General features: G+C 37.7%; 1 protein-coding gene across 2 annotated transcripts in view; it reads right to left on the bottom strand.

The window, feature by feature from the left end:
- The window catches only part of arnt2 (aryl hydrocarbon receptor nuclear translocator 2), a 77,820-nt gene that overhangs the window by 40,966 nt on the left and 15,667 nt on the right, over nt 1-21,187 (bottom strand). For both annotated transcript variants that reach the window (XM_088412209.1, XM_088412207.1), the window contains 6 exons: nt 18,684-18,897; nt 18,359-18,572; nt 14,555-14,657; nt 12,221-12,286; nt 11,804-11,889; nt 1,785-1,861 (listed from right to left, as the gene is read on the bottom strand). In XM_088412209.1, coding sequence (XP_088268335.1) covers nt 1,785-1,861; nt 11,804-11,889; nt 12,221-12,286; nt 14,555-14,657; nt 18,359-18,572; nt 18,684-18,897 — 760 coding nt within the window. The remainder of the gene's footprint in view (nt 1-1,784; nt 1,862-11,803; nt 11,890-12,220; nt 12,287-14,554; nt 14,658-18,358; nt 18,573-18,683; nt 18,898-21,187) is intronic.

The following is a 21,187-nucleotide window of genomic DNA, read 5'->3' as shown; positions in this document are numbered from 1 at the left end:
TAAAAATTTGCTTAACAATATGTTTTACACACCTTATCTTCTGACTAATATTGTGTTTATGGATATTATGTTGATATTACTTGAAATTAGGCTGCAAAAGCCACTCATTGGCTGGTCCCTGTTGTGGTTTGCCATTTTTTGCCCTTTTGCCATTTGATGTCAACTGAAAATACATCATAGTTGGTCTAGACTCAGGCAACGATCAATCATGGTGCATTAACTTGCAAAGCTGAAAGAAGCTCATTGTTATATTTTTTGAACAATGCAGAATTACATGGAAAAGTATCTCGAATAAGATCAGTTCACTCAAAATTTTAAATTAAGAGTATAGTGAGCTAGAGAGTCGTCAAATAACTTGTTTAATAACCCCCCCCAACACACACACAAGTACATTTGGTTTCAACACAACAAATGATGTTCAATAATATCAAATAATCTTGAAAGATGTGGACTGTTTTCAATGAGATGGGATGACAAACGATTGCCTAGAATTTGTTAGAACGTGAAGAGCATACATTTTTAGAGTACAGTATAGTGCGACTGTACTTGTGCCAATAAGTGAATTACTGTATACATAGGAGTGAGTAAAATAAAAGAGCAAAATTACAATGAAAATGTGACATTTTTAGTACATGTAAATTTTTGGAACGTTGAAATCCATTCCCAAGGTGAATTGAATGAGCTAAATATTTAATTTTCCAAGGAGGATAAAATGCTAACATGCATGTCTGGATGGCATGAATTTGAATAAAGCAAATATAATGAAAAATGTGGAAGTAGATGCGAGACAAAAAAGTAATTATTATAATATTAACAGGAATAAGACCTTGAGCTCTACAACCACAAAACAAGCTGTCGTCTAGCTTGTCAAGCTCCCCAGAACGCCTGTGAATGACGTGCAAAGGCCTTCAGCCGTCACCGAATTGAAGCGTTGTTTTCATCTTGAAGCAGCAAAATACCGTTTGCCCTATAAAGTCTTTTAAAAGTAGTCAAGTCTGACCAAATCTTGCTTCCACATTTTTAGATAGTTCCAGAACTGGGGCAGTGTGAAAACACAACGCAATGGGATACAGATTCTGTGTAAATACAAAATCACAATGAGAAATATTTTCACTTTATCCCATCTAATTTATCCCCGCGATAAATGAATAACTAAGTTGTAATCTACTTCGGTTGTATCTCTTCCAGCCTTCATTGGTTGATGGTAGCACTGGGAGACAAACATGTGTCTTGTAGAAGAGCCCGTCTCCCTTATGAAACTCAAACGATGTTAGGTAGACGCTAAGGAAGAGCAGGAAAGAGCAGCGCTGCACCAGAGCATTGCAAATCTCTTACCTAGATTTCTTTCATAATAAATTGGAATTTCAAGTGTAAACTCTGATTGTTATCAGGTTTGGTCAACAACAGGCTTCACTCTAATTAGACCTCCGGCCGCTGCAAATATAACTGCGGCTCTCCGTGAGACTACCGCCAAAGGGTTGAGAATGGGAACGGACAACAGTACAGTTACTATATGAGGTTTAACGTCCAAGGAGTTCCTGTGACAAGTGCATTTATAATTAACATGTCTGTCTGGCATGCAGGGAACCTTCACAGCATGTCTCTCTGCAATATAGCTTTAAAAAAAAATAAAAATAAAAATAAATTCTGCGATGCACTGAGGGTGCGATAGGAGCGCTAGTCACTGTAATGCACCCAATCACACTCCTGAAATACAATTTTCCTGTGTGGAATGTGTTTCTTCAGAGAACTCTCAAATGATACCAAGGCTGCACAATACACACCTGCAGTCTTCCAATGGCCACAAGGCAATATTTCCCAGTCTGCCCTGCCTCGGTGTCCTCATCTGGTACAGTCATACCTGAGGGAAGAGACAGTCCAATTTAAACCATCTATTTTAACAAAACTTCATCTTTCATTTTCTCTTTGAAAACTTAGTTTCATATAGTGGAGAGGAAAGAGCACCTAAGTGCAGTCCTAACCCAGCACGCGTTTAGTATTAGAGCTGCATTGTGTAGAATTAAGAGATGCCATTTACTAGTGTTACGTGAAAGAAGCACACGCACTGTGGTGTCACAGAGATACCATACTTTGGAAGCATACGCCAAGCTAGTGAGAGTGCGAGCGAATACAAATACAATTCGCCATTGGTTTTACTGCGCAATAGGGCGGAATCTACAAAACGTGGGCAAATATGTATACATAATATAAACAAATAGGACACAGCTGGAGGTGGGAAGTCTATCGGCACAGACACATGATGACAGACACAGCACTACACAGTACAGACTTCATGGCAAAAATCCAAAACTTCCACACTTTTTCTGAATTAAAAACAATACTTTTACCAGTCAAGTAGATTGCAGGACAGTGATCAAGGCACACAAGGATTAACAAAAGACAACAACATAGCGCATGCAATGGGCTGTCCGTGGTACAAGAAAGCCACAAGATAAGGTAAATTCCTGGTTCGCAATGCCCTGGCTTTTTCATTTGTGTGTGGTGGGTGAACTCAAATTTGTAGAATAAAGAGTCATCCTAACTCCCAAACCGATCACCGTGCACCGTCGTGAAACTTGCGGTGCGTGGAGCGGAACGCCACCTTCCTTCTCCTTCTTTTATTTATGATTGGCATACAAACCTATTCTCGTTTTTTTTTTTCATTTGTATTTGGCACACAAACCTTGAATCTTGCTCAGCTGCACACAAGACACAAACTGACGTCCAAAACGTGATTTGAATTACGTTTTATGCTCCTTCCTTTCCATAGCTAAAAGACTGAGCGACACTCCCCACGTACTATAAATAGCAATTACTCGACTGACAATTATATACAGTCGGCCCCTGGTTTACGAACACCCTCATTTACGAACATTTCGACTTACGAGCGTGGTCCGCGGAGTTTTTTGTCCCCCACTTACGCACAGACCATTCGCCTTACGAGCAATCTGACATGCCGGCCATTGTATTTGTTCATATATTTTCGCCTTGCCACGTCATCAAAATCAAAAGTTAAATTTTGTCACATCAATGAAGAACGATATTGCTCTTACAATGTCACAGTCACTGTCTCAGTCACGGTGTCAGTCACGGTCTCACTCACGGAGATGCTATTGGCCGGCGTCACGTCAATCACAGAAATGCCGATATGCTATTGGCCAAACGCCTTTATCTAGCTTGATGGCACAGCTGGTCGGGACGGAAGGAAGGAGAGAAAATGAGACAAAAACGGAAGGAAGGAATGTTGTTAAGACTTTGCAAACTTTATCTGTTAGACACGGCTTCTAAAATTGCTAGTGGCGAAAGGAAGAAGTAAGAGGATGATGACAATAGAAACCAAGCAGGAGATAATAAAAAAAAAAATACGAAGGAGGCGCATGCATGGCTCTTGAGTATGGCCGTAACCGCTCGGCAATCTTCTAAGGGCAAGACTTTCCTTGCCGGGGGACGGACCTCGATCGACAACAAAATTGAGAGGCTTCTTCTATTATGGATTAAAGAGAAGGAAATCGCTGGTGATATGTTCTAGTTTTGATAAAAGTTCCCGTTTAAGAAAATAAATAAATAAATTCTGCGGGTTGGTCCCTGCTCCCCTCCGCCTCCACCCAGCTCAAGTCACGTCGCCCCAAAGGTAAATGTCATTTTTCCTTTGTATATTTATGTTATTTAATTTAACTGTACAGTAGATTATGTTACTCATTTTTAATACGTGTATAAAGTCGTGATGTTTTTACCTAAGGTTTTTGCACGCGTTGCACGCATTCACGAATTAACATAGGTTTGGATTGCCCGTCATACAAGCAGTTCGAGTTACGAGCGTAGCCGCTGAACGGATTAAGTTCGTAACACGGGGGCCCACTGTATATATAAAACATGTTGATTCGATAAAAACACATTTATTTACAACTTATTGATATTTACAGTAGGTTTTCAAAATGAATAAGTGTAGCAATAGTACATATTGTCAGTATAAGGCATATTTATTTTAACATATTGAGTCTATCAGCAAAATTGTAGATAGAATGTTACTACAATTCTGACTTTTTTTTAATGCAATGGCTAACAGTCAAAAAGGCAAATTTAGTGAAATCTGTGTACACTTGTTGTCTTAACAGAAGAGTTACACTTTTAAAACAGTTCACACTTACCATAAGTCGCATAGAAAATGGCAAATAAACATTGGGAAGCTGACAATATTTATCATCACCTTTCAGCAACATTCTTGATTCGCTGTCTGTGAATTTACTTCCTTACTTGGTATATGTAGCTATAATTAATATGGTTAAAGGCTTACATGTGTTGCACAAAAACAATAGGAGTTGGTTTCTTTAAACTGACCAAATGTGTTTGGTTTTCATTTAATAAACGTAATGTGCTTACAATCTCTGAGACGGCGCTAAACAACACAATCCCATATATTGCTATTAAGGTTGATAATTGTACTTTTCATAGAACAGATGCAGAATCCAAGGGAGAAGTTGAACCATATAGCTCTAATACATTGTCGTCACATTATTATTCATGTAGAGGCCCATTCACCATTTGTTAACATTGCTGTATATTTCATTAATATAATTGGCTGCTCAAGCTTTCCACAACACACAAGAATGATTACTTTCATAAGGGGAAAAAAAAAAATTGCTGTTGTACCAGATTTTTGAGTGTGTGTGTGCGCGCGTGTGTGTGTGTGTTTGGAAGATTACGATGACACAATAATAATACAGCTGTGCTGTAGATTTATGAGATAGACCATTAAAACATGAAAATAATCATTTTTATTTATGATTTAATTATTAAAAAAGAACTAGGTTATGGTTCCTTTTTTTTCTGATTGCTTAAGCACATTTATGTAACGACTGGCTATTGTTGCCAAACCTTTCACAATTATCTGACCAAAATTGTAAAACAGTGTACTTCTCTTGCAAAACAAATAAGTTTTGCTTAACTTTTCAAATCTTTGTTAAAAAAAAAAAAGTTTCAAATAATTAACAAGCCATTATATCCGAAAAGCACACTGCGCACCAAATATGCCACACTTAATTAGAAAACATAGCTGTGTTTTGCTTTCTCTGAGCACAAGGCAAAACAAAGGGGTCCAAATTTAACTTTTTTTTTGGGTGATATTCACTTTTTGAATGTGAGTAGTTGTCAAATGTTTTGAGAACGATGGGAAAGAGAGATGTCTTGAGTCTTATTTTTCGGAAATGTGTGGACTTGGTATTCTCTGAAAAATGAGAGACAAGGTAAAAGGTAAAACACAGTTGTAGAAATGACCAAAACGATTCGAAAATGTATCAAAAGCTAAGGAATAGTTGTACATCTTAAACGAAGAATTCCATCCCAAACGATGATGAGGATTGCTTAATTAATAATTTAATTAGATGTGAATAGTTTTGGAAGATGTTTGAATGTGTTAAAAATGAATATCAATCGTGCAAAAGATGTTATATTTGATAATGTTACAATTAAGGATTCTCTCAGAATTGCAAGTGCTTTCAGTCGTCATTTATCATCTTCATGTCGTTCTCCATTTTCAAAATCTCCTCATGTCAGCGCTCCTCTAAGGCCCCTATCCAACTGAGGAGAAAACATTGGAGATTGTCGGCATGGGTAGTGGCTCTTTTGATCTCATCGAGATTGGTTCAGGGCCGTGCACGTTTTTGAACATGTTCAGAATTTCCTTACAGCGAGAGAAGTACAAACGCACATCCAGCGACATCCGGCAAATGCCCATGGCTCTCAATGAACCCCAACGAGCTCAAAAGAGACACTGCCCTCAACAACACTCGCCAATGTTTGTCCCCCTCTTGGGCCCCTACTCTTTTCTATCTTTATAAATAATTTGACTAAAATTTGTTCAGCCCACTATATCAAGGGTGACAAAAATTTGGCCTGCAAGGAGGTTTGAGCTGACCCACGATATCATTTTGTGAGGTATTAAAAAAAATAAAATAAAGGCTAGAACCCATGACTCTGCTGTCCATGGTCAATAGACAACAAAAAAAACTTTTACAAGAAAAGCCCAAATGAGCACTGCAACGTAATAAGCAGAAGTGACCAGTTGCTACCCTTGTGCAACATAGCTTACTGATTGCTTCAGTGACAGAAAGAGGAACACTACACTTGCATTCACGTTACCATTAGCATCTAGCTTTGTCATCCTCCAACTCAGTGCAGTTAAAAATGTTTAAATGCGCTGAAGAGATTCACACTGGGTGACGGTCCCCATCTGGGCCATTACCAGACAAAAATTAGTCTTGTATTTTTGTTTAAGTTTACTTTATTTACAGCTTGCCAGTAAGTATAGATCGCTTTATGTGTTTGTTGTGACCACAATTTCGTCATGGATTTTCAACTTCTTCTGTCATGTATGTCATCATATATATATATATATATATATATATATATATATATATATATATATATATATATATATATATATATATATATATATGACAGTCATTACTCTCCACATTTTCTTTAGTGCTTCCTTTTTTTTTTTTTTTACATGAATTTATATTATATTTTACAACAAAATATTTACAGTAGACCGCTGGTATTCAATCAATCAATCAATCAAATTTTATTTGTATAGCACTAAATCACCGAAGTCTCAAAGGGCTTCACAGATGAAAAGAGGTCATGTGGAGACGTCCTTCGAAAAAAGAAGTCGTACAGAGACATCCTTTCAGTGTAAGGTACACAACAGCATCCCCTGTCAAAGCTCCCAGAAGGGGAAGGAAAAACTCAAAAACCCCAATTAGGGGAAAATCAGAAACCTCCAGAAGGGACCACAGGTGGGAGGAGCCCCCTTCCAGGCCCACAGGTTGAAGTGGATGCTGCATGTACCAGACACATAAACAATATAAATTACAGAAAACATATTGTGCTATATAGTGCGCTGATGGTTTTTCTCCCTCACACCAATATAACCAACATAATTCAAATTTTTCAGATGGTACACTCTTGTCATAAACAGGACAATGATATATTAAAAAAATAAAAAAGGATTCATTCTTCTGGCCTTAAAGGGATGATTGACATAGCCTGCGACACACATGTTCAAACATGTCTGGGACTTGGATGTAATGTGAAGTTCTTCACTGGGAATAGGGACCGCTGGTATTAACTGGGAATTGGGACCAGGCTGCTTCGCATGGCAAAAATGTACATATAAGTGACACTAATCGTTTTTAAGTTATATGCCATGATTTTAACAGTCCCGCCAAATTGAGAATAGATTTCCCTCCATGTGGCCCCTGAGCTAAAATGAGTGTGACACCCCAGCACTATATTTAATGCAGATGATATGGTTGCATACAGTTCCAACCCAGGCATTTCACAAATTCAGCATATATTGCAAGATGGTAACTCAGTCCAAACATGATTTTATCATTATAAGTTGGTCCAAAAGTGATTTATGTTGCACAACTTTGCACATGATTAACAACTATCAAAAAACCTCTTACAGATTTTCTAAAACTAAAAGCACTAACACTGCTTTGCAATGAGTTTGTAATTTTTGTAACACACACAATACATAAGTCATAGCTTTACACACAATTTACAAATGATCAACACACTCCTTGGCATTTATTTACATTCATGTACATTAATTACACTTTTCTACCCACTGTCTGGCCTTACTATCATAGGAGAAAACTTTTAGATCACTACTTTATTTTGCACTCAGCCTGCACACTATAAATAATATTAAATCCTCCAGTATACTTTTTTCTTCAGCAAGTTACTTTTGTTTGTCGATTTTCAACACGTAAATCAACCAATAATTTGTAAAAAAAAAAACTAAATTAAAAAAATTGTGGCTTTCGGCCAATCTAGCCAGTCAACAAAAAATATTTAAAATTATTTATAATAAATCTATTTGAACTCCACCAACACAGCACATTTTGCAGGCAAACGGAGCATTAACAGCATGGATGCACCATTATTTGTCAGCATCCTGTCTCTTCTTCTGCTATTTATTACTGCATTTGCAGATGAAAACGGTTTGCTAGCAATAATGTGCACTGAGCATTCCAAGGGAATCTGATTCGTGTAAGGAATCTAAATGTCAGTGTTTCAATCACATGTGGTATGTGAGTTCAGTTTGAGTTATTCCAGATTTATTTTAATGTGGTATGAGATGTTTTTCTCCCTCACACCAATATAACCAACATAATTCAAATTTTCAGATGGTACACTCTTGTCATAAACAGGACGATGATATATTAAAAAAATAAAAAAGTCTTCATTCTTCTGGCCTTAAAGGGATGTTTGACATAGCCTGCGACACACATGTTCAAACATGTCTGGGACTTGGATGTGATGTGAAGTTCTTCTGGCTAGGAAAATTTTTAGGCTGCACAACAGTAATTTTGAGCTCTTTTTAACTTTTGTGAGCGTGCCATCAAAATCTCCAGACTAAAATAAGAAAATAGAAAAGTGGAACCACAGTTCAGCTAATTAATTCCTTGACTCTGTTAAGTGAACCAAAATATGTGACCATAAAAACTCTTATCCGGGAAGCACAGCGTGAATGATGATTTTCGGAATGTAAATCCAAACTGAATTACACAAGGTTGTTGTGTCTGCTCATGTACTAAAGCATTGTTAGGGTTAGCGTTATTATGAAAATTCATTATATGTATATGTTTGTAAACATTTGTCATTAATTAACAAAAAAACCCAACTGTTTTCATGTTTCGCTGCATTTCTAGATCACTTTACCCAAGTAAGATTCAAGTACCATAATTCTACAAATGTAAGACGTACCTGTGTATGAGATGCAGCCTTAATTTTGGGGTCAAATTCTGGAATTTTCTACGTTACCATGTATAGGATGGCAAAACAGAATAAACCTCATCTCTTGTTAAACTCTTCATATTTTCTTGTGTTCATATCTGTAAATTTGTTAACTTAAGCGTATTTCAGATTTCCCACAGCGCCAGTGTTATGTTGAACGCGCTTCAAACTATTGTTTTTCCGTTATTTTGCGATGCGTTTTGAGTTCATTTTACCATAAATACCCAAAGTTGAGCAGCATCTGTGTTTCACCAACTTTATGATTATCTGTATATGCCATAAGACCACAATTAATATATATATACAACAATCAGCTATATAGCTTGCCAAACTTAACTGAGTCAAATGGAAACATCTTAACTCTTACATGATGCTCTCCGTTTTAGTAATATTCCTGTGTGTGAACAAGGAAGGACACAGACGGTGGTTCAGTCTGCCCACTCCTTTTCTTGAAAATAATAATAATTTAATAATAATAATAATAATAATAATAATAATAATAATAATAATAATAATAATAATAATAATAATTTTCTTGAAAATAATGCCGTAACAACTTTAGCCAACATAAGCTGCTGTTAGCTGCAACAGGCACTTGATGCTCACAGTCAACTGGCATTTCCTTCCTTAGCTAGCTACATTCCGAGCTTATCCCATTACTGTAATTATTGTACGTAAGAATACAGCCGATAATAAAATGTACAAAACTTGGTTTAGGTGGCTGAAAGATCATAGGACGAACCCATACTTTTGGCCTAAAAAATAGTGTGTCTTATAGTTGGGGAATTACAGTACTGAACAATCAATTTCAACATTTTCTGAAGCCTTAATACAGGGTGACAAGATAGATATAGGCAATAACCGGGACACAAAATTCACTGAAAATGAGATATGCGAGACATTTTCACCAGGGACTATTTTAAACAAATGTAATCCCTAGTTCAGTAAACTCACTAAACAAGTCCATGCAATTGACACTGTCCACCCTCTGTTGCTCAGTCCCGATTTTATGCCAATGTGGTCAAATTTGTATGTCTATGGCGTTATATTTGTACCACAATTGCGGGCACGGAGACAATAAAACTGAGCGACCAAAAACTGATTTTGAACACGGGAAAAAAACGATTGAAAAGTTGCTAGCTCAAAATTCCTTTTTGCTCACTGGCAATAGCGCTCTCTCGCTCAACATCTTGCTCTCGCTCGCGATACTCTTCCCTCCCTCGCTCAACATCGAGCTCTCGCTCGCTCGAGTTGTCCTCTGCATGCGCTTGGTTCTGCTCACACATTACGTTTGTGCCACAAAAATAGCCAGCTTGGTATCCAATCAGATTGCTTGTTGTATTCACTCAGAACAAGCAAACGAGAGTGCGTCACATCGACTTGGGCGGGAGGAGGTGGGCTTATATCATTAAAGTACAAAAACTAACAAGGTAGTTCTGTCAAATGATACGATACAGCAATAATAATAATATTAAAAGTAATCCCCATACATTTTTTGCAAAGAAGTCCACCTTCTCCCGCCTAAGTCCATGTTGACGCACTCTCGTTTTCCCTTTTCGGGTGAACACAACAAGCAATCTCATGACCCGCCGGCGCGCATTTTGCAGCACTTTATACTTGATCTGGCTTCAATCAGCCAATATTCTCTTAAACACTAGGGGGCAGTAAATGGAGTCTACAGCATACAAACAACACCACTCTATAATAGAGGTAGAGAATCCAAATAGATTCAAGCGATCGAAATTCTTCCAAGCGGTTTTTTAACAGACTCCTCATCTCTCCCTAATGTGGTGCTCGTCAGGAGTAGTTTATGGTATTTAGGTCACAGTAGTCTTTTTCAGCCCAATCATAAAGGTATGCCAACGTATACCAACAAACTTCGACAAGCAATAATTCATGTTTTCCATGTTTTCCGATCGTGAAGAAATTCCGGAAGGTACACGTTGCAGAAAATCTGGTCCGCGCAGGGGGGCATGGTTTCCAATATAACGTCATTTGACATGCAGAGCTCGCGGACGCGTCAAGCTTAAACCAAGCTTAACACTTGAAGACAGGATAAAAGTAATTAAGATGAAAGAGGAATGAAGCTAAATGAAAGACATGATGCAAGAAATTGATATAAGTGAACGTAAATGTAGCATAAATGTGCCCTCCCACGCACACCAGGAAACTATCAGATTATGTCAAACATAATGACAGTAATTAGTCCACTTCAGTGTGATTTTTTTGCTCTCCAACACCGAACAGCTCAAGTACAAGACGCCTAATACAAAAATGATATAATCAGCATACAAAAAAAACACAAAAAGAGACATTAAAAATCTGAATAAGAAAATATTTAAACATTCTTTAACTATGTGAATGGATTTATCTTAATTAATCTATTAATCTGACACCTCTAAGCATAATAAATAAATAAATAAATAAATAAATAAATAATCAGTCAAAATTGGGGAGGGGGGGTCGTACTTCATGAATTTCACTTTTCGCGGAGGGGTTTTGGTACCTATTTACTCCGAAAAACAAGGAAACACTGTATTTTATTTTTCCTCTTTCATCACCACTATCTCTGACAAAAAAAAAAAAATCTATGATTTATCAGGAGAATTTTTAGGTACCGTAAAAACATCATGCAGAAAAACGTGTTTTCGTAATGGGTCGAGTTAAAGCAAACACCTAGTATGCCACGGCGAAACCAGAACAAACTGCTGCAAACAAAGACAGTTGCAGTGAATTGTTAGAGAACCAGCTATGAGCAAGAAATACTTAACAAAAAAAAAATATATATATATAGCGCACTGATATTTGCCACACTCACATTTCAGATATGGGAATCTTGAAGGTTACTGGTTTAAGAATCCATGGTCTGATCAATGTACAGTGCAAAACCCACAGCTGAGCTGCTTTTGATTAGACAGGGTCACTCTCTGGGTTTCACTTTGTTTAGCAAAAAGGGACACAGAGCGGAGGATAGAAACACAAGTACGTATTTGTTTACCTGCAGGGGGCCAAGCTTTGATATAGCCGGTGCAATGGACCACAGAGTACTGAGCCTCCCCTTCTTTTGATGGCCCAAGGCCATTCCTACCAGTCAAAAACAAACACACCGCAGCACATTAGGCACTAATACAAGGCTGTGAAGCTATGACAGTTTCACATTTCTAATATGACAGTAAATTACGCTAACATTCTAAGAACTGGATTAACACCTTCCAAATGGCAAACTATGTACAATGCTGCATCGTTTAAGTGTGAAAGAGCGCAGGACAGAGTCCTACTGTTCACTCATTCACAATTTCTACATCTGTATCCTGCTATGTTGGGAGCAAGAGAACCTTTTTTTTTTTTTTCGATGGAAAGACAAGATGACGACAAGGAGGATAGATGACAAACTTGTTTAGTTAAGCCCTTTTACCTGTATCTCTTCCTCATATTAGACAGACGATTTAGTGAAATGTGATCCAGGGGAGCACTGCCACACCTGCATACACAGAAAAAAAGAAATCTGTTATTCTGTAGCTGGACTTTGCATGATACGAGTTCAATAAACACTATGCGCCAAGCTGCAATTTCACTGTAGTACTGCCTTTCATTCAAGATCAAGTTAAAACAGTGGCAAGAGAGGGCATGTATCCATCGGTTTCCTGGTGATCATTCTCAAAATTAGAGTGAAAACAACAGTCTCATGGCTGAACTTTACAAATGCCTGTCTGGATTAAATAATAGTTTCCCTGAAATGTTGGCTAGCAGATCAATCTGTGCTTTCCACAGCCATGTTTATGTATGTGTCAGAGAAGTGTTTCATTGATTCTTGCAGTCTCTTGCGCACAGTCTCAGAAGCATGTTGTTTGAATTATAAAGAGCCAGGAATAGCAACATCAGAGGAAAATGCCGGTCTTACAAATTCCTAACAACTTACTACACTACAGATGTCATGAAACTCACAGGACATTTATGACAAAGACAAAACAAAGTGGCCTCTGATGTTGCTTTACACTTGCCAAACCACAAAATGCCGGCGATATTCTGAGATGTTTTGTTAACCTTGCTTTGTGCACATCCACAGACGATTTGACATAGTTTGGGGCCCATGCTTGTTTGGGGTCCGATGTTATGGAGTAAAGATTAAGTGTTGTCGACCCGGTAGCAACAAACGTAGTTTAACATGAAACAAAACGACTAGCGTTGCACAGAGGTTAGCACTGTTCTCAAGAAAGTCCGGAATTTGCATCCTCTTTCTAAACTTAGTGTAAGTGGTTGCACTCAAGGTATCCAAGAGTCAAAAATGCCTCACAATTAGCGGTCTCAAAATCATAGTCCACAGTCCATTTACGGCCCACTGGATTATATTTTGTCGCTCCCTACTTGACATCAAAAGTTCATGTTAATGTGACCCCCCGTGTTGTTGCTGCACTGTTGCCCAGGGCTTTTTTGTTCAGTTAAAACACACTTAAATCAGAATTGCTGAGTCCACGGTTTAAAGCCCCATGTTTAACAGATTTTTGATTGCCTGTTTCATCTGTGACATTTGCCATTAATCTGCAATTGAATTTGTGAATAACGGCAAAACTAATTGCCGAGAGTCAGACACTGACAGAAACTAGCTGCACACACCTGCACACTGAGCAACTGTTTAAGTGTGTTAGTCCATGTCGCTCATTATGTGGCAGGTTATGTTAAAGTCCTACCTACGTTAAGCACATCATAAGATTACAGAATAAAATGACGAATTAGCACAACTTTGGGGAAGTTGTAGACATGCTTTGGTTGGGGGGGGTAGATATACTGTATGGCAATGTGGCAATATGGCATATGGTAAGTGCTGCCCTCATTTCAGTGTCTGAATAGAAATGTACTTTTTTTTTAAATCGGAACATATGTGTTGTTCAGATAGAAGTGACTGCATAGTAGTTTATATGCACTTCTACTTACAGGAAGATACAGTTGACCTTGGGTATTTGTAGATGATGGAGATTGGATAATTAACAAATACCAAATATCTGTGTTAATTAACAACTAAATAAATAAATTAATACATAAATAAAGGGATATTAGTTTTGAATTCTTGACAAAAGTATGAATTTTCCATGGGATGTCCAGTTTTGGACCGCAACAAAAACAACTTCCTTAAGTTCTCGACTCATCTAGCAGCCACAGTTCAAATTTTAATCAAATTGTATAACACTAAGATTTTTAGACACTACGATGTTTTGGTCCAACAAGCAAGCTAACCTGGAGGCTGCCTCAAATGACACTTCCTCGTCTCGTCTAGGGCTGCACGATTATGGCCAAAATAATAATCATGATTATTTTGGTCAATATTGAAATCACGATTATTCATCATGTTCGGTCAAATGTGTCTGTCGATTGACTTTATTTAAACAAGGCTTCAAGGCTTGATACTTACAAATAATCATAATAAACTAAAATAAATAAATAAATAAAGTAAATATTAACTATAACATTCACCCCAGACATGGCAAAAACTTTGCACACAGGGCAACACGGCTACTTATCACCCCAGTCTGCCATTCCAGAGGTGCTGTCCCCAATAGCACTTTTTTTTGTACTCTCATAATGTTTTGTAATAATAATGACAATGCATGATCATGAAAACATAAAAATAAAGTAAATAAGTAAATAAAGTAAATAAATAAATGAATGATAAATACTGAAAAACATTTTTTTAAACTGATGCCAAAATGCAAGTATGCTGGGGTGGTCAATATAGTAGATACTGTATACAAACCTCATACGGCAGATGAAGGAGCGCCTGGAGCCCATACACATTCTCATAGATGACTGTTGTCCCTCCTTTTTCACTGTTCCTGTCTTCAGGTCCAGAATGCGTCCTATTAATAGAGGGACAGCAGCTTGTTTTCATACCAGCCTGGTACTTTGAAATACATGTGGATGCATCCAAACTCTTTCATGACAACTTTTTGTATCGTTTTAAACACATTTCATCGTTAATGATAAGACCGAGAATATAAGAAGTTTACATTCTCAGTTCGAGCAGTGGTATCAAAAGTAGTATAGCCCATGGGCCTTCGAGGTTTAATTTTGTAAAGCATTTAAAAAAAATAAAATAAAAATGAACTGGACTGAACCCATTAGTCCACTGTCCATAATCAGAAGCAATGCCCAGATGAGCACAGCAACTTATCAGCAGAAGTGATTAGATGAAACACTTATGCAAAATATTGTAGGTTCTGTCATAGAGTGGAACACTACATTAGTTGTCATTTTAACTTTAGCATCCGGCTTTGTCGTGCTACCGCTCAGTGTCGGTAAATTCTTTGATCGCATTGAAGAGAATCAAGAGATTTCAAGACATAGACGTCGTCATTATTTTGATTGTCATTATTTTGATTGTCATTATTTTGTTATTTACAGCTCAGCATGTAGCACACAGTGCTTCCGTTTTTGATGTGACATCATGACTTTTTTTATGGGTTTTTAACTTCTCCAGTAGGTCATTATGTGGGTGCCACTCCCTCCCCCACTGGACATTTGTGTTTCATTGTATTCATTTATTATTTGTAAAAAATATGTATTCATTTTAAGTTAATCTTAATATGTTTTCTATACAATGATGTATCTTATGAACAAATGGAAAAAATAATAAAGACCATAGAAAATTCCTATTCATTTCATGCATTTCAGGGAAAGATGTTATATTTAGATATATAAATTTAGGAGACCAAACAGGAAGTTATTTTTCTTTATTTCTTATTATGTTTTGATATACTGTATATCGTTTTCAACTACATAATTTACAGTTGACCGCAGGGAATTGGGACCAACTCCAACGGGTCGTGCAAAAATCTACTTATAATTGACCCAAATTTGTTTTGAGTTATGTGCTATGATTGTACCAGTCCGGCCCAATTGAGAATGCGGCAGGAGAGCTAAAATTAATTTGACATTCCTCGGTTAGAGGAAGTTGCATGGCTTCAGACACATGATGCATGTGTCTTATAAATTTCACCCAGCCAGTAGAGAGCACCAGAAGGTATCGGAGGATATTTTGAGCAGACTCAGCAGGACCAGACATACTCCACCCACCAAATACTTTTTGATTTTTGATCCTACATTTTGACCTCAGGATATGAAAGATCTCCACGGCTTTGACAAACTGATTGACCCTGAGAAACACGAAACCAGCATTTCTGTTGACAAAGGACACAACTGTAAAGCCCTTTAGGAGTAGCACACCAAGGTAAAAATACTGGTTTCCAGCGTGCCCATATTTGGACGTGCTGATTTGTAGCCTACCTGAAAATTGAGATTTTTTTGCTGGTCAGACTGCACCTTAATAAGATGTATTGTTCATTGTTGCAAATAAAATAGATGACTTTGCTCATTTTGCTTATTTTAACAATGAGAAGGACGCGAGAAGCAGAGAAAAACCAATGGCAACGGCAGGAACGTCAATTATTTTATCACTCTAATATAACACAAAATCACTCTGCCACGCCACTCCAAATGGAGGTGCGCGCCCTGCGGCAAAAGTCCTCACACCACACCACGCTGCTCAGTGGTGCTCCATTCAATCCCCGTCCCACACCACATACACAATGAATGGGTTTGATGGCGTGCTGCGCCCTGCCAAATGCAGTGTGAAAAGGGCTTAAGAGAGCGGCTGTCTTTAAAGCAAGCTGGTAAACGTTCGGCAGCCTCCACTACACAAGACCTTGTCAATGTAGTCAACATCAGCAAGCCAGATACGCACTGAACCCCAGTTAGTTTACACCGCCAGCAATTCACGAGGAAAACGATTGCTTTAAGTAGTAGTTGAAAAATATAGCTCCTGATTTCAAACATTTGGAAATGAACGTAGGGTGCCGTTTTGAACCTCTACCTGTTTTCATCATTTTTAGCCTCCTAGTGTTTCTCTTTGAATACTACTTTCTTTGATGTATCAAGATCAAAGGTTCAACTAGGTCAAATTGACACCCATAGATAAGTGAAACAGAATTACAATGTTGCGTTTTTATTGATTGAAAATGCAAAAACAGCGATCAAACCAACATACAAATGGCCTTCAAAAATATATATAAATAGAAATTATTTTATGCTATCTTCAAATAATTTCTTGTAGACTCTAAGTCCAAATTAGTTTACCAGAAATTTGAGTGAAAATCGATGTTATGCATTTCTTATTTACAGCTGTTTTGTTCATATGAATTCCTCTTCGTCTAAAATACTGAATGAATACTAACTTAACTGCTAAATTCTCATTAATTTAATGAAAGAAAAACACCTTAATTTGTCACTTCAAAAAAAAATGCCAGCTATTGATTTAAACTAAGGGAGAGTCAAAAAATTAACATGCCTAACATAAACGGTACAGTTTCTATGTAAAATGTGTCATTCGTCTCATTTTGAACCCCCTGTAAAAGTCCTTGTGCACCCTAAAACCCCCTTCGGTTGCGTATTGAAGCATTTGTGTACCTATTAGAAAAGTAGAAGATAAAAGCCCTGAGCAGCATAACCAGGATTCATCATCATTGGAACAGGATTGATCCCTTCCAGATGGAAAAGGAATTTGCTCCATCTTACAAATATCAACTTAAGTGGAGCTTTGCACGTGAGTGTGGTGGCATACTTTCTTGACCGTGGCAAATACATAACAGCAGATTACATCATCAAACGTGTCCTGATCCTCTGAAAGACAGTGATGAATGAAAAACGTCAACAGATAATTTCTGTTTTCATTCAAAGATTCAAATGGACCAGCCAGTCATCATAAAGGGACATCTGTACATTTGAAAGTAAGCTTGCTCTGAATTTAACTTCACTCTTCGTTCTCATGTCTTCTTTCAGAGGAAGCAAGCTAGTAAACATTTACTCCTTTTGTAGTTTAGCAGCAAAGAAGATAAGCAAGCTTCCAAAATCCACTTTTCTTTGGTTCCACTGAATTGACCAAGAGAACTGTCGGGACTTCAAAGGGTATGTATTAGCTTGTATGTATAGGGATAAAATGTGTATAGTTGTGTGTTTACTTTTTATCTGTCACAGCTCTTCATGGCCATTATTGAATTATGTGAATTAGATGTCCCTGCTGGTTTGCAGTCAGATCAACAGACTGAGGCAAACACGCAAAAAGAAATGCTGTAAAGCCCCCAGAGAAGGTGTTTTCATCGCTCTCCTACAGAGGAACAAATATAACACAGTGATGCCCTCTAGTGAGCACATAGGCTTGATGATATTTTCAGTTTCCCAAGAGCCTTTAACAAAACGTGAAGAATTTAGAGCGCAAGCAGCGCTATGCACTTGCATGTGAAATGACTTTATACAAATAATTACTTGATCTTATTTTTTTTATAAGGTCTTAAGGGCACGTACAGTTTGTATCGGTCAAGTTAATCTTATTACACTATAAAATGTGTTGATTTAGTTCATTTGCATAGATATAGTCAACGTTTGTTAATTAAAGGTAATGTGTAATGCCTTTTTAAAATGCTAGGAACATTTCTATGCTCACCTCTAACATCATGATACAAATTGACGGTAACAAATGGAAAAATACAAGCAGAAGATCATCTACCTGTCATGGAGTTTTCTGAGGTACTGAGCTGTTCCCTCAGCTTGTCAACATCATCTGGGTGGACTTGGTCATATAGAGTGCTGCCAAACCACTCAGACTGGGGATGGTTCAACACCGGGGTTACAGAATCAGAGACATAGATCACACGTCCTGTCTCCGCTGCCACCACAAACAAAAATCCATCTGCTGCCTCCAAGATCAGATGCTTTAGTTCCTATAAGTACAAAAAAAGATACACAGAAATAAATGTCATGCAGATATTTTGTTTCATAGGTCTGTGTTTTAATGTTGACATGTTGTTTACAAAGTTGCTCCATGAAAGTACCTGTTCAGTGAGAAATGAGGGCTTATAGGCCCCGTCAGTGGATGTGTTCCCAGTTCCCCGCATTGATTTCATATGAGAGACCGCCATGCGCAGGATGGTCAACTTGTCAGGTTTACGAGCCAAAGCACTGCAGGTTGGAACCATGTCTGACAGCTCGGTGATGTACTGCGTCATTTTATTGCGTCTGCGTCGCTCAATTTCACTGTGGTTCTCTCTACAGAAAAACAGTAATCAAACTTCAACGAGAATACAATTGAAAAATCTGTGTCGCTCAATTTTACTCTGGTTCTCTTTACAGAAAAGCAGTTATCAAACTTCAACGAGAATACAATTGAAAAAAAAGACAAGCAATGAATGAATGTTAATGTTGCATGATGAATCGTGACAATGAAACCCTTTTTGACCATTTGTATAGCACAAGAGGATGGAGAATGCACATGTATTTTCTGTTGGCAGGTAACAATCGTATAGTCATTTTTATTTATTGTAATGAAAAGACAGACAGACAGACAGACAGACAGACAGACAGACAGACAGACAGGCAGATAGATAGATAGATAGATAGATAGATAGATAGATAGATAGATAGATAGATAGATAGATAGATAGATAGATAGATAGATAGATAGATAGATAGATAGATAGATAAGAATCATGAGGGAACACTAACTAACGACCCTTAAACGTCGAACAAGAGTGGAGCCTGTAGTTGACCAAACATGACAAGCAGAATTTATTACAAAAGGACTATAGATGACAGCTTCCTAAACACTCTCTTTCATCATAGCTGCTCTACGTCTGCTGCGTTTGCGCGTGAGCTTCACTCAGAGAATGCTCCAAGTACTATCCTCAACTGATTGGCCAGGCAGTCGGTCAATCAGCTCACAGGCACTCCGGCAAGACACATGATTGGCTCTGGCACAATATCGACTAATGAGGGCAGGAGTTGTAATCCACTCCTGCTCTCATTGGTCGACGTCGTGCTGGGAGCTAACTACGTGTCCTGTATTCTTTTAGCTCCTTAATAGAGAAAGACCGTATGTCTATTGTGGGCAGCATGGTAGGAAGAGTGGTTAGAATGTCTGCCTCACAGTTCAAAGCTCCAGCCTCCCTGTGTGGAGTTTGCGTGTTCTACCCATCCTAAGGCATAATTGTGTGTGTGAATGGTTGTTTGTCCCTGTTTGCTTGCAACTAGAGCAGGGTGTTTCCACCCCTTACTGCCTGGAGACAGCTGGGATAGGCACTAGCAAGCCAGTGACCTTAGTAGGATAAGCGTCTATAGAAAATGGATGGATGGATGGATGTCTATTGCATCATGAACATGTTCCAACTTGACTGGACTTTATGTATGCACAGGTGTATGTATGTACAGGTGTATGTATGTACAGTAACTGTATGTATATAACAATGTATGTATGTCTGTGTGTATTTATTTATTTATGTATGTACAGATGTATATATGTATGTATGTATGTATGTATGTAGGTATGTGTGTATGTATGTATGTATGTATGTATGTATGTATGTATCCATGTATGTATGTATGCATGTATGTATGTATCTATGTATCCATGTATCTACTGTATGTATCTATGTATAAAATGTATGGTGCAAGATTATAAACAGAGCAGACTTACAGTTAATGGTTTTGTTTTGTAAATTTTTAATTAATATTGTAATTCAGTGGGGACAGACACATCTTTGTCACAGTGCACCGGGTCCAGTCAGTTTACTCGTTCTGACCTGTCTATCAGCCTGCATTCCTTTAAATTAACTCCAGGGGCAGCAAATGACCCCCACCACATCTATCTGCTTGCCCATTCCTTCCGTCTGACCAAGATTCTGCCTGTACCTAATTCAGTCCTTCCCCCTGGGGAGGCGCGATGCAATGGTAAGGGTGGGTGCGTAGGTAAATGGGCTTTGCTTTGCGCGATGTAGTGTAATTGCACATATACAGCACCGGGTGGTGAAAAGGTGCGCTCATTGTCAATGTTTCTGCGGTAGTTCTAAATTCTTTCAATCGCTGTTAACATTTTTTTTCTAACTCACATTTATAAATAATATGATTTCGTAAAAAATCTGAGCAATGATTTAAACTTTTTTCTTCAGAAACAGTTTACATTTATTATTATTAGCATCAAACAGTTCAGTTGGACAAAAATGTTTTTCGTTTGAATAAGGAGTAACTTTTTTTTTTTTTTTTTTTTAATTTCGGGCACTTTGATGCACTTTAAGCAGTATCAGAATAAGCTGCAACCAATAAAACACAGTGAAACATAAAGTTAGCATTTGCTGAAAGATGATTCAAATGTTTTTCCTTTTGTTAATGTTAAAAGGGATTAAATTTGAAGAATATTTATATAATTTTCATAGCTAATGATCTCATTCAAGTCACCTCAGGGAACGCGAAATATATTCTATTTCCTTAGTGGGGCTTTGCAAATAATTATTGAGAAGCATTGCCCTCATTGGAGTGTTTGCTCCAGACCGAAACCTGAATGAAT

This window comes from Hippichthys cyanospilos, chromosome 4, assembly GCF_059441005.1.
Source record: "Hippichthys cyanospilos isolate Australia breed blue-spotted pipefish chromosome 4, RoL_Hcya_1.0, whole genome shotgun sequence".
Classification (NCBI taxonomy): domain Eukaryota; kingdom Metazoa; phylum Chordata; class Actinopteri; order Syngnathiformes; family Syngnathidae; genus Hippichthys; species Hippichthys cyanospilos.
Note: the sequence above shows the minus strand (reverse complement) of the source record. Positions and strands in the feature narration are given on the sequence as shown.